The sequence below is a fragment of the Pinus tabuliformis genome, chromosome Q, assembly GCF_031772625.1.
Source record: "Pinus tabuliformis cultivar Carrire ecotype Pingquan chromosome Q, CPIR1, whole genome shotgun sequence".
Lineage (NCBI taxonomy): Eukaryota > Viridiplantae > Streptophyta > Pinopsida > Pinales > Pinaceae > Pinus > Pinus tabuliformis.
This window is the reverse complement of record NC_142296.1, coordinates 428857679-428872458: the sequence shown is the minus strand read 5'-3', so window position 1 is coordinate 428872458 and position 14780 is coordinate 428857679. Positions and strand designations below refer to the sequence as shown.

Genomic DNA, 14780 nt, shown 5'->3' with positions numbered 1-14780 from the left:
AAACACAAGTCTCTTTTTGAAAGGTTTTTCTCTTTGCAAATCCAATATGCCATATAGTGAATAGAAATAAAAAAAAAAAAAAAAAACTTGGATTCAGATAAGATCATTAGTGTGCAACTTTTCCAAAATAGAGGTAGATGAAATCATACAAATACTCTTATTTGAAAGTGAGAGACATTGTTGATATTCAGGGTTTCAAACATATTATGGATGTTGCTTGAGGTTAATTTTATTTCATATGAATCCCTTGTAAAATAATTTGTGTTGGAAAAAGCAATTATGTTTGGTCTTCAATAATATACTTGAGTCATTATGTAATGTACTTGTCAAAAGAATAAAGAAAAAACAAATATTATTGTAACAATGACTTACTAAAGCATGAGTTTCATGCTTGGTTCATCATCATATTAGTCAAAGTCCCCATTGTGGACTCCTAGGATGAATATTGAGTTTATAGAGTCATTGTACATTTGAAGAGACCCTTCTTGGGCTTTCGGATCATGTAAAAAGGTTTTGTATCAAGCAAAATATGAATTATGTGTCCTCCACATCATGTCGGCCTAAGGAAGATCGAGTCAGCCTAGAGACCCTCATTTGACCCACAAGAAGGCTATATAAAGAATGAAATCGAAGTCATTAGGAAGCATCACTCTCACAAGCAATTCGATATGTTCTGGGAAGTGTTGGGGATGTGAAGCCTACTACTGGAAGGAGGAAAGAAGTGCGAGTTTTGGGGAGTCTCTAAAGAAGAGGAAAATCGAAGTTTTGGTGACTCTCTCTCTCTGTTTAGTGGTCTAGTTTAGGAGATTGAAGTCTCCTAAGGTTTTGTTGTTGTTGGGATCTGCTGCATAGTCAAAGTTGTTGGAAAGAGGTCGAAGATCTTGGAGGCTGACATGGTGTGGAGGGAAAGTATGGTCTTGGTCTAGGGTGAAGAGTCTCAAAGAATACTATTGAAAGGAAGAATTACTTTGACTGGGTTTTCCCCTCGAGGGGAGTTTTGCCCTAGCATGTGCCTATATCTTTTGTCTCTTGTTTCGTGATCTTCATGTATGTATAATTGCTTGATGAAAGATAAGATAATAAAGAAGTAAAAGAAGCCAACAAACTCACAAGTAATTATCAAGATCGGAGAATCAAACCCTAATATAATGTCTTTGATTTTCCAACATGGTATCAAAGATAAGGTCAAGAAAAGTCGAAGATCACTTTGTTGGCATGGATTATCCCTCTATGGTGAACTACATAAGATTGGGTTTTAACTCTGTTGGAAGATGGATCAAGAAGATCATCTACTAGCTATTCAACAAAGTCAAGAGTCATGGATTCTTGGCTTCCCTCACAGGATCTCTTACTGATTATAATGCATGGATCATTGATAGTGGAGCATTGAGACATGTGACAAGTGAAAGTAGGAAACTACACACACTATCAAAGGAATAATCCTCCCTTGCAATGGAATTGCGTGACAACAAAAGTTATGTTGTTAGAGGCCTAGGATCTACATCATTAAAGCTGAAAAATGGATTGAAGCTGCATCTCAACAACATTCTCTATGTTCCAAGTTTGAAAAAGAATTTACTTTCTATTTGTTGTTTAGAAGATAAAGGGGAAATAATTTCTTTTGTTGATGGAAAAGTATTGGTTTGGAGAAAGAACTCTAGTATTGACAAAGCTAGGGTTATTGGAGTTCGAGAAGGAAGTCTTTACTGGGTTATCACTCCATCTCCTCAATCTCTTGTTCATATGGAAATAATTCCCATTGAACTATGGCATCGAAGGTATGGCCATCTTCATTATAGGGTCATCCCTACTCTTAGTCAATTGGTTAATGACATTCCTGATATGAAGTTGAACCATAAAGGTGTATGCAAGGGATTCTCTTTGGGGAAGCATACTAGAAATCCATTTCATCATAGTGAATCTATATCTAAAGAAATATTAGATCTAATCCATTTTGATGTGTGCGAGCCCATGTTTAACAAGACACTTGGAGGTCATCTCTACTATAACATTCAATGACAATCATTCAAGGAAGACATGACTCTATCTACTCAAAACTAAATATGAAGCATTTGATAAGTTTAAGGAGTTTAGGGTTGAGGTGGAAACCCTAACCGAAAAGAAGATAAAGACTCTAAGGTCTGACAATGGCGGGAATACACCTCTAAAGAGATAATTTCATATTGTAAGGATGCAGGCATTATGAGGGAGCTCATTGTTCCCTATTATCCTGAACAAAATGGATTGGCCGAAAGAAAGAATAAGTCAATAGGTCAATCAAGATCTACCAAAGTTCTTATGGGGTGAAGCAACGATGATTATCATGTATGTTCAAAATAGAAGTCCTCATAAGAGTCTTGATAATACTACACTTGAAGAAGTATTCACATGAAAGAAATCGATTGTGGATCATTTATGCATATTTGGAAGTCCATCATATGTCCATGTTCCGAAGGACAAGCAAAATAAGTTGGACTCTACAAGCGTTAAGGGAATATTCATTGGTTATAGTCTTTCCTCAAAATCTTATAGATTCTACATAAAGGAGGGAAGATACATTGAAGTAAGCATGGATGTCATATTTGAAGAGAATCAAGCTTACAAGAAATCAAAGGATATTCCTATTGATTCTGATGACGAGGAAGTTCTCGTATTTGAAGAAGATGAAGTTCATGAGAAATCTACTCCAAATGATGAAGAAGAAGGACCAAGTGAGCCTATTAAATTAGTGGCTATCCCAACCACAAGGAAAATGTCATATTGGTTGAGAGCTACATTAGAATATGTTGAAGGACAAGAATATGTGAAAGGGTCCTCCAAGGAAAGTAAGAAACCTAAAGGTATTATGATTATGCTACATATATGACAAATTTAATTGAAGTCGAGCCATCTACATTTAAGGAAGTTGATCATGAAGAGGTTTGGAAGAAAGCTATGCAGGAAGAATATCAATCCATCATGAAGAATGGGGTTTGGGAAATCATTCCTAGACCTAGTGACAAATTGATTGTCACATCGAAGTGGATCTATAAGATCAAACATGTTGTTGATGGAAGTATAGACAAGTACAAAGCAAGATTTGTTGCAAGGGATTTCTCTCAAAAGGAAGGCATAACTATGAAGAAACCTTTGCACCTACAACAAGGTACACTGCCATTAGATTGTTGGTTTCATTGGTTGCTACAATGGGGTGGAATATCCATCAAATGGATGTTAAGACCACATTTATGAATGGGACCACTGATGAGGAAGTGTACATCGAACAACCTAAGGGATTTGAAGTAAATGGCAGGGACTCTCATGTTTGCAGATTTAAGAAGGCCCTATATGGCTTGAAGCAAGCACCTAGGGCATGGCATGAAATGATGGTTTCATGTCTACTTAGAATTGGGTTCATGAAGAGTTCTGTTGATCTGAATCTCTAAATGAGCTCGTCATTATTCTACTATATGTGGATGATCTATTCATCACAGGTGTAGAGCAAAGAATTCAAGAATGCAAGAAGATGTTGGACGTTGAATTTGAAATGAAGGATCTAGGACTGATGCACTATTACCTAGGTCTAGAAGTATGGAAGAGATCTGGGGAGATATATTTGGGGCAAGGGAATTACATCATCAAGTTATTGCAAAAATTTGGGATGATGGATTCCAAGCTGATGACTACTCCTATGATCACCAACCTCAAGAAGTTAAGGAGCTCTGACTCTAGTCTCGTGGATCCTACCTCATATCGATAGTTGGTAGGTTCCCTTATGTATCTAGTAAATACTACGCCATATACATGTTTTGCAGTGAACATTATTAGTTAGTTTCAGTTGGAGCCTCGTCATGATCACTGGATAGCTGCCAAACATATATTGAGGTATCTTCGTGGCACTATACATCACTGCCTAAAGTATGATAGTAAGGAAGTCAAGTTGATTGGCTACACAGACTCTGATTGGGGTGGCAGTGAGACTGATGGAAGAAGCACTACTGGAGGATGCTTTAGTCTCGGAGCTGCTATGATCTCATGGATGAGTAGGAAGCAAGATCTTGTTGCATTGAGTAGTGCCGAGGAAGAATATGTGGTTGCATGTGAAGTAGGAAAATAAGTTGTCTAGTTAAGGAAGCTTCTAACAAACTTGTTGGAAAAGTCTTTGAGTCCTACTTTGATTAACTGTAATAATCAAGGTTGTATCAAGATGTATGGAGATCCCGTGTTTCATGCGAGGATGAAACATATCAATAATAAGTTCCACTTTATTAGGAACTTGGTGTAGGATGGGATCGTGAAGCTAGAATATGTTCCAATAGATGAACAGGAAGCAAACATTCTGACAAAGGCTCTTCCTAATAAGAAGTTCGAATATCTAAGGAACCTGCTAGGTTTGGTAGATATTGGTGATTTTATTGATAAAGGAAAGGAAGATATTTGTTGAGGCTTTGCGAGTGAAGCATTTCCTGGGGAGACATTAGGTTGACACTATGTGTTGATGTCGGGAATCCCGAAATTGGAAAGGTGGTGTTGTTTATTGAGCTTAGATTTTGGATACACACCTATATGTTTGGGTTGGTGGTTAGCAAGTAAGCCTAGTGGTACCTAGAGGGATTGAAAGCTTGAGTCCACCTTAGTCCCACCTGGATAGATTTCCCTGGTCAAGAATCTAGTCCATGGCATTGCGGTGACTAAATTGTTGAGTGACTAATTGGATAGATTTCCCTGGTCAGGAATCTAGTCCATTGCATTGCAGTGCCTAAATTGTTGAGTGACTGGTTGGATAGATTACCCTAATCATGAATCTAGTCCATGGCATTGCGGTGCCTAAAGGTTCTTCATGTTTTAATATAGTTTGAGATCTTCCATTGTATTTGTACATTATGAATACCTCCCTAGTTAAGAGGGAGTGTTGGAAAAAAGTAACTATGTTCTGTCTTCAATAATGTACTTGAGTCATTATGTAATGAACTTTTCAAAAGAATAAAGAAAATAATTTTGATTATTGTAACAATGAATTAATAAAGCATGGGTTTCATGCTTGGGTCATCATCATATTAGTCAAAGTCCCCATTATGAACTCCTAGGATTAATATTGAGTTTATAGAGTCATTGTACATTCAAAGAGACCCTTCTTGGGCTTTCGGATGATGTAAAAACGTTTTATATCAAGCAAAATATGAATTATGTGTCCTCCACATCATGTCGGCCTAAGGAAGATCAAGTCAACCTAGAGACCCTCATTCGACCGATAAGAAGGCTATATAAAGAAGTAAGTTGAAGTCATTTGGAAGCATCACTCTCACAAGCAATTCAATATCTTTCGGGAAGTGCTGGGGATGTGAAGTCTGTTGTCGGGAGGAGGAAAGAAGTGTGAGTTTGGGGGAGTCTCCAGAGAAGAGGAAAATTGAATTTTTGGTGCCTCTCTCTCTCTCTCTCTCTCTCTCTCTCTCTCTCGCTCTTAGTTTCGTGGTCTGGTTTAAGAGATCGAAGTCTCCTAAGGTTTTGTTGCTGCTGCAAGCTGCATGCTGCTAGGATCTGCTACATAGTCGAAGTTGCTGGAAAGAGGTCGAAGATCTTGGAAGCTGACATGTTTTAGAGGGAAATTTTGGTCTTAGTCTAGAATGAAGAGTCTCAAAGAATACTATTGAAAGGAAGAATTACTTTGACTAGGGTTTCCCCTCGATGGGGGTTTTGCCCTAGCATGTGCCTATATCTTGTGTCTCTTGTTTTGCGATCTTCATGTATGTATAATTGCTTGATGAAATATAAGATAATAAAGAAGTAAAAGAAGCCAACACACTCACAAGTAATTATCAAGATCGGAGAATCAAACCCTAATATAATATCTTTGATTTTCCAACAATTTGAACTTTGAATCCTATTTAGTTAAACACAAATTGTCGCATTGGCATAAACTAAGAAAGTTGAGGCTAACAATTTTAAAGGGACAATTTTTGGGGGAAGTAATATAATATATGGAATCAATTCTTTGTTACCAATCAATAAAAATACTCATAAATTGCACATACTGGCATGATATTAAAGTTGCATTTATTATATTTATAAATCTATCAACGCCATATTTTCATTTTTTCTTTTTGAGAGTTAATTATAAGTTGTTCCATATAACATGCTCCTGATGCAAATTTCATTCTTTTGGAAATAACTAAATTGAAATTCTCATCGAGTCAAATAGAAGGTATCAATTGTACTTGTACTTGAATACTCATTTGAAATTGAATTAGACATTGTTGATCTTCAAAGTTTCTCATATATTGTGGATACAACCACATCAATAGATAATGTTGTAAATAGTGGATACAACCACATCAATAGATGGTCATGAAGGCACATAATTTCCAATTAGATAAGACAAATGCATCTTGAAATTTATAACTAGCAATTGTCCCAAAAGGTACAAAGAGAGGCCGATAGGATTATTAAATTGGATTATTAAAGATGGTTCGTTCAACATCAGTGAAAACAAAGAAGCAAAATTTAAACCAAAATGAAGGGAAAGGAAATAGGATCTGCGACTCAACAATTGCAACGAGCTCCTCCTTGAGCCTCCAATTCGTGGGTCCAATTCGTCTTGACGAGGCCACCTTGAGTATCCATATAGAGGAGTAAACGCCCATCGGTTGAGTTTGAGGATACGGGACTCCTCTTTTCTCATTGTTGGAAAATATCCGTACGGGCACATCATCTACAAAGAAACTGCTTGCATGCATCAAACATCCAGCTCATCAGACACTGTAATACACAGACTAACTAGGCATGGCAATTATCGTATATATACTCACACAACTTGCTGGCGATTCCAGAGAAAGGAATAGGAATGGAAGTCTGCAGTTGGGTCGAACCATAAGAAAATACGTTGTTCTCTGTTGCCAACTCCTTTTGAATAAACGTTAGTCTGCACAGCGTACGGCTCCCCAGAAGAGCAGAATTTAAACCAAAATGAAGGGAAAGAAAATAGGATCTGCGACTCAACAATTGCAACGAGCTCCTCCCTGAGCCTCCAATTCGTGGGTCCAATTCGTCTTGACGAGGCCACCTTGAGTAGCCCAATCGTCTGCGTTCCATATAGAGGAGTAAACGCCCATCGGTTGAGTTTGAGGATACGGGACTCCTCTTTTCTCATTGTTGGAAAATATCCGTACGGGCACATCATCTACAAAGAAACTGCTTGCATGCATCAAACATCCAGCTCATCAGACACTGTAATACACAGACTAACTAGGCATGGCAATTATCATATATATACTCACACAACTTGCTGGCGATTCCAGAGAAAGGAATAGGAATGGAAGTCTGCAGTTGGGTCGAACCATAAGAAAATACACTGTTCTCTGTTGCCAACTCCTTTTGAATAAACGTTAGTCTGCACAGCGTACGGCTCCCCAGAAGTATTCCCCAAAAATTCAAAGTCGAATTCATCATGCTGATCGCCTTGGGAAGACATCTGCAGTAACCAAGTATAAAGTATGAATTCAATCATTGATCAAACTTAATCAAGAACCCAAGAAATGCAATATAATCCGATCTATTGTATGGCAAATGACAGTTACATAGAATGCAGTAACAGTGCCAGCAGAGTCCCCGGGAACGAGTTTGATCTGCACATTCGCTTTTCCGAAGATGTATGTGCTCTTCGAAGCAAATCCTGCACCTGAAAACAGAGCAACCTTAATGAGACTTGACTTGATGTAAGCAGCAGACGCACAATCAGTAGTAAAAGCATAGAAATGGGATAAAAAATAGAATATATATAAATACCAGAAATGTTATCAAGTTTGAGCTGGAGCAACTCCCCTTGGGACATGACATGATCGACAGCCCAACTGGGGTAGAAGAAATCGTCGAAGGACGCACATTGAGAGCCCACGAGCAGGCTACACAACGTTACAAAGATACAAAGAAGAGCGCAGTGCATGACACAACCCCCTTCTTGACAACCTACGAATGCCATCCTCAAGACCCGATTCGACTGGACTGTGTATCAAGCCAGTGGAAATGAATCAGAGTTCAATGAAGAAATAGCTGCGTGACCGAGAAAATTTATAGGGAATGGTAACTTGACTGGCACTCTACTAAACTTAACTGCGATCATAAAAATCTGCCCCCAGTGGTCCCACGACTCCATTTAAATAATGTTTGTTTGCCTGTACTCACTCACGTATTGCCAGTCTGTCAGTTAATTACCGTAATGGAGACTCCTTTTCTCAAAATTTACCACACTTTTGCCCCTATTTGTCATTTGATATGAGGGCCACTTGGCGGGTAGTTACCGTGTAAATGTGCCACGTCTCCGATACTGCTTCGAGCGGAATTATGATGTATAAATTGGATGGTTACACCGATATTTTATATATATTAATATTACTAGCAATTGAATGAAAAGCATGGCAATTGCATTGAAGAGGCAGAGGAAGAAAGCTTTATAATAGAAACAACAAGGAAAATTTTGGGTTTTGCCAAAACGACCAGTCCGCTTTCTTGACTTTCCATGCTTTCTTGATTTTCTGTTTTTTCTTTTTCTGGTTCACATCCACGGTTGAAAATGTCTCATCTGATCCAACGGCTTAAAGTAAAAGTGTTGACGAAAAGTTGATGCATAGGAAAGGCCTATCGGCCTAAAAATTTTGGGTTTTGCCAAAACGACCAGTCCGCTTTCTTGACTTTCCATGCTTTCTTGATTTTCTGTTTTTTCTTTTTCTGGTTCACATCCACGGTTGAAAATGTCTCATCTGATCCAACGGCTTAAAGTAAAAGTGTTGACGAAAAGTTGATGCATAGGAAAGGCCTATCGGCCTAAAAATGGTTCAAGAAACAAGGTCCAAGTAAACAAATATATACTCACTTTCTTTCCTTTTGCTTGATGCTTTTTAGATGCTTCTCGTTCTGATGTTGCCTTCTTTTCTTCCTTAGTCTACTCACCAAAGAGGTCCAAGTCATCATCATCTTCCTCATCTTTAGGAGGGGACTGACAACAAGACATAAAATTCTCAGTACCTGACCATGACATAAGATGTAAATTTCCTAGATTATAAACTCAAATGTGCCACTGCAATCCTAAATAACTCATGATAGGTTATACAGTGTAATCTAAATAATTGTTAGCAAGAGGTTAGAAATAAGTGGGTCCAATAGAGCCAAAGTTCCATTCTTTGTGTCCACTAAAAAATAAAAAAAAAATATTTACGACTAATAAAAATATATTCATTTATGGATTAGCATAGGACATAAAAAAATAAGATTGTTAACTAGCCGAAGGCCAACCAAAATTAAAATTGAGAATAGAATTCATGGTTTGATTTTGTTGCCATTCCTAGAAATTTCAGGAGTCAAACAATAGACACACGCACACAAGAATATAAATCTTATTCGCATTGAAAGATGCATATTGCAAATAAAGTCTCCTCAATCATGATAACATCAACGATGCATCAATACAATATTATATACAATCAGTATCTTCATCAAATATGTTACTTTATCTATGAGCTTTGAATGGTCCTGGAAGCAAGCATTCAATGATGCAGAATATGGGTATGAAGTCTAGAATAAAATATGAATGACCATTCCATATGTCAAACACTAATAAAGCAATAAATCATTTTTGTTGATTTTTCTGAACTAAATTATACAAGAGTAACAGGTTATGCTCCAAAGCATCATTGCATCATGAGACAAATTTCTCAGTTTTTTGCTACACTTCCCTTTTGTCATTTTTGGTTGACCTTATGCCTTCATCTCTTTTGTTTGAAACATTAGCTTCTTTTCATTTATTCACATGGAATTCCCTAAAATTTGAGAATAAATCTTCTTTGTCAGTTTCAAAACAATTTTCTTAATCCCCTGCAATCTGTGTCTATGATTCCCGAATACCTAATATAGTTTTGTTTATGTCTTCTACATTAAAGATACCATCAAAGCAATAGAAAAAGCAGAGTAAAGCATGCAAATGGAGAGGCAAAAAACTTCCTAAAGGTGAATACAAATAGTGAATTTGAAGCTAAAATGCAAGCTCTAGTTCACTCCTAGTATCAGTGGGAGTATATAAAGCAGAATGAGTCTAAGGCCTTAATTCCTCCAGTTGTTGAATGATAACCATAATATATGGTCTCACCGATGGAGAAGTTGCACAACAAGCCATGACAAATTGAAGTGATCAAATTAATCCATCATCTACATGACTTCTCAATCCCCTTAAGATATCAACATCAAACAACTCCAACGTACTCTCCTCTAATACATCAGTCTTCACAATAGAAGGCAAATCCACAAATTCATCATACTTGTCATTCTTGCCTGGTTTCTTTCCAATTAGTATTTCTAATAGGAGAATGCCAAAGTTGTATATATTTGTCTTGGTATTGGTCCTCTTCATCTTTTAGAGCTCAGGAGCCTTGTAGCCCTCAAGTGTAGCTGCATTCATCCTCTGATCAGTAGATGAAGGAGTCATTAACCAATCTAGACTATAATTAGTCAGATGTGCCACATAGTTTTCATCCACCAAAACATTCTTGGATTTGAGGTTGCTAAGAATGATGGGTTTTTCAAGCCTAGTGTGAAGGTGGGAAAGTCCTCTTGCTACTCCAAGAACAATCTTGTGCCTACGAACCCAGCTCAAAGAGGGCCTCCCACCTTGAGCATCTGCAAAAGCAAGGATATTTTTGCATGAGTAAGACAAAGTCTAAAATCTAAAATCTACAAATTATTGCATATAACATTAGGCAAAGCAGACTTTGGTATGTAACCGCTCAAATCATTACCATCTAGAAGAAGATCAATAAGATGCCCACAAAGATTCCATATTGAAGGAGGAATGTTGTCATTGAGCTTATTCCCTGAGAATGAAACAGACATAAGCCTAGCACTATTCCCAAGCTCTAAAGGTATAGATCCTTTTAACATATGAAGATCACAACTATGTTGCCATTCCTAGAAATTGCAGGAGTCAAACTGTAAACACACACACACACACACATATATAGGAATATTAAGGCTTCATAAAGGAGAAGGGGAAGAGAAGAATGGCTTAGGGATAAGATCACTTGATAATATTGTACAAATGACAGTAAGAGAAAAAGACCAATAACAAGACCTAAAGCCTTCTAGAATAGAGATCTATTAAATCAGACACATATTTTCATTTGAAAATGAGATAATGACTATTGATCTTTAGTGTTTCTTATACATTTTCTAGCTCAAATGGGAAGATTGTATGCCATCTCATAGTGCCCCATTGTCAACACATGAGCATACTTACCCAGAAATTGACCTGTTGCATTCAGCACATCCTCCACCGTGAGATTCTCCCTACCTTCAAAAACCACCAATTCGACCTCCCTTGTTTCTTCATCTTCCAATTCATTCAAAGAAGGGTCCCCTCCTCTTCCCAACACTTTCATTTTGTGGGCACTTCCAATGCCTATCAATAAGGACACATAGACAAAAATGGTGGTCATTAAGCACTAAAATTTCTTGCAGCTACCCTGGGGCTCAGTCCAGAATGGCTCTGAACTTGAGTTCCTGCACAAGGTGCAAGAGGAGGCCCACAAAGCCTGTTTCCTGCAAATGACTCACAGTCAAAACTCTGTGAAAACACTAGAATGGGTCCACTGAGATTGTTAAGAGCCAAATTCAAACTTGATAAATTCAGTTGGACAAGAGCTTTAGGTATTTTACCAGACAAAGAGTTATTGCTCATATCCAACTCTTGCAGGCCATGAAACTGTATAAGAAACAAAGGCACAGACCCTTACAGATTGTTACTTCTGAAGTCTAAAATCTATAAATTATTGCATGTAACATTAGGCAAAATAGGCTATGGTATGTAACTGCTCAAATCATTACCATCTAGAAGAAGATCCACAAGTTTCCCACATAGATTCCATACTAAAGGAGGAATGTGCCATTGAGCCTATTCCCTGAGAATGAAACAGACATAAACCTAGCACTATTCTCAAGCTCTAAAGGTATAACTCCTCTGGACATATAAACATCACAACTTTGTTGTCATTCCTAGAAATTTCAAGATTCAAACAATAGACACACACACACACATGCACACACAAAAGAATATCTCTACACAAAGAAATATTTTTAAAGACGAACGTTAGACTTTAGATTATGAAGTTGGGGATTTCTTTATCCCTTCATATTAAGGTAAAACTGAATAAAGTTAAAGAATGACCCTGCTATAACTAATTCTTATTAAAGAAAGCCCAAGAAAAGGGTGGGAAAGCAAGGATTTACATAATACTTAAAGAGAGTTGGATGTAGGCCTCCTCCCTTTGCTTTGCATCTGATTCCAATCCCATTTCCCCAATATTATTTTCAACAACTTGTGTTCCAAACCATGGATGCTTATTCATGCTTCCACTGCACTGTATTCTTCTCTCCCACACATAACATACATCTACCAATATTCATTTCAAAATAGAAACATAAGTTTCCTTCTGCTACTTGCCCTTACCTTGAGCTAGATATATTCAAGATCTGTAATTGTGTTAGTTGAATCAAAGCTCTCTGGTTGAACTGAAATTATTGTACTCACTTCTTGGAACTTCATTTCCTCTTAGGCACACAAGAGATATATTGCGGAAAAAGTAGGAGAAAGGTGATCAAGTTGTGGCCCAATGGGAATAAGAAACATCTTCCTCGTCTTGTTCGTGACACAATTTTGATATTGGAAACTAATGCTCAGTGGAGGGTGTGTAGGTAATTTTTTCTGGTAACAATAATTCTCCATTTCAATGCCACTTCAGTATTGAAATAATTCATTCTAATCCATTTAAGCTTCATTATCATGCCAATATTTTATAAGTCTTCTTGTCATTTTGTTTATTGAGTCACATAGTCAACATCGATGGACTTTATCATTGTTGTCAATGGATAGGGTCATTCAAGGAAATCAAACTTTAACCAGAAAAAAGAGGTGATGAAAAGTTGAAATTATATTTTTGCACTGAAATTGAAGCATACATATATATAAGCATTTTCCTAAATTCAAATTCCATATTTTCACACCTATCCTCCACATGGAAAATCCATGAACATCATTGGGACATTACTTTATGGTTAGAAGCAAAATAAAATGCATTAATAGAAAGAAGTCAAGGGAATGCTTACTCGTAAAATAAGCAAAAGCAAATGCATGAACAAAAAAAGTTAAGAGAATGCTTACTATTAAAATTGCAAGAACATGTAGGCACCATATGCTCTTAATTGTTTCATGATCAACAACCTTAAATAAACCTATAGTCTTTCTCATCATCATCATCTTATTCCATTGCACCTGTTAATGTCGTAAACAATAGATACAACCATCTTAGTAGATAATGTTATAAACAGTGGATACAACCATGTTAGTAGATAATGTTATAAACAGTGGGTACAACCACATCAATAGATGGACCTGAAGGCACATAATTTTCAGTCAGATAAGCCAAATGAATATTGAAATTTATAAAAATGGTTCAAGAAACAAAGTCCAAGTAAACAAATATAACTCACTTTCTTTCTTTTTGCTTGATGCTTCTCGTTTTGTTGTTGCCTTCTTTTCTTCCTCAGTCTCGTCACCAAAGAGGTCCAAGTCATTGTCATCTTACTCATCTTTAGGAGGGGATTGACAACAAGAAATAAAATCCTAAGTAGTTACTATATATGCTTAATATAATCTAAATTGCATGGTGAGAGTGAGAAGCATTAATTTCCTTGAGAAACCATCAATTTGAGTAGTTTGGGCAACAGAGCATTATGTGATAAAGATGTGGCCCAATGGGAGCAAGAAATATCTTCCCCGTCTTGTTCGTGACACAATTTCGATATTGGCACCTAATGCTTAGTGGAGGGTGTGTAGGTAATTTTTCTGGTAACAATGATTCTTCATTTCAATGTCACTTCAATATTGAAATAATTCATTCTAATCCATTTAAGCTTCAATTGTCATTGTCAAGATTTTATAAGTCTTCTTGTATCGTTTTGTCTATTGAGTCACATAGTCAACACCGGTGGACTTTATCATTGTCTTTAATGGATAGGGAAAATCAAGGAAATCAAACTTTATCCAAAAAAAAAGGAGGTGATGAAAAGTTGAAATTATAATTGTGCACTAAAATTGAAGCATACATATATAAGCCTTTTCCTAAATTCAAATTCTACATTTTCACACCTATCCTCCACATGGCACATACATGAACATCATTGGGACATTATTTTATGACTAGAAGCAAAAGCAAATGCATTAATAAAAAGAAGTCAAGTAAATGCTTACTCCTAAAATAAGCAGAAGCAAATGCATAAATAGAAAAAAGTTAAGAGAATGCTTACTCATAAAATTGCAAGAACATTATAATAGGCCGAGTTAAAATTCATGTAAATATATATATATATATAATACCAAGGTCATGGGACACGTATTCCAAGCTAAATGGTGGGAAAAACATCCTAGCGGGTGTTCATTTGGTTTATTATGGCTAAGGGAAATTAGCAAAGGTAAAGAGGCATTAATTGGCATTTATTTATGAAAATAATGGAAAATAGGAGCAAAGGAAGGTGAAAGGTCACATATTTGCATGAGAAGGAAATTGAAGGAAAAATAATGGAAAAAGAAGAAAATAGAGGCCTCATTGATAAAAAGGATTATGAGGATTAGTTGGTAAAAAAATTTCAGTTTTAGCTTGGAGCTCTCTATTCTACTCTCTCTCTCTAGTACTCTTGGACACTTAGAGTTTTCTTGGAGCACCCTTGGAGGAGTCTGGCATACTTGGGATTTGGAGCAAGAAGGC

The 14780-nt window shown here is 36.8% G+C and overlaps 1 protein-coding gene and 2 pseudogenes across 1 annotated transcript; all 3 read right to left on the bottom strand.

Annotated features, from left to right (window-relative positions):
• Positions 1-6971: 6971 nt before the first annotated feature.
• On the bottom strand, positions 6972-7954 carry LOC149220051 (xyloglucan endotransglucosylase protein 6-like). The gene is made up of 4 exons (XM_089386985.1): positions 7762-7954; positions 7554-7654; positions 7254-7447; positions 6972-7167 (listed from the first exon to the last, which is right to left on the bottom strand). The coding sequence occupies exons 1-4, from the start codon at positions 7952-7954 to the stop codon at positions 6972-6974; spliced, it is 684 nt and encodes a 227-aa protein (XP_089243111.1).
• Positions 7955-10000: 2046 nt separating this feature from the next.
• Positions 10001-10854, bottom strand: LOC149220050 (putative kinase-like protein TMKL1 pseudogene; annotated as a pseudogene).
• Positions 10855-11195: 341 nt separating this feature from the next.
• On the bottom strand, positions 11196-11985 carry LOC149220049 (putative kinase-like protein TMKL1; annotated as a pseudogene).
• Positions 11986-14780: the final 2795 nt, after the last annotated feature.

What these genes read in the sequence shown, in the direction of transcription:
- LOC149220051 (XM_089386985.1), bottom strand. Translation starts at nt 7,954, where the DNA reads ATGGCATTCGTAGGTTGTCAAGAAGGGGGTTGTGTCATGCACTGCGCT. An exon ending in CAAACTTGATAACATTTCTG is followed by an intron (nt 7,655 to 7,761) that starts GTATTTATATAT and finishes CTCTGTTTTCAG; the next exon opens with GTGCAGGATTTGCTTCGAAG. An exon ending in GCACTGTTACTGCATTCTAT is followed by an intron (nt 7,448 to 7,553) that starts GTAACTGTCATT and finishes TGGTTACTGCAG; the next exon opens with ATGTCTTCCCAAGGCGATCA.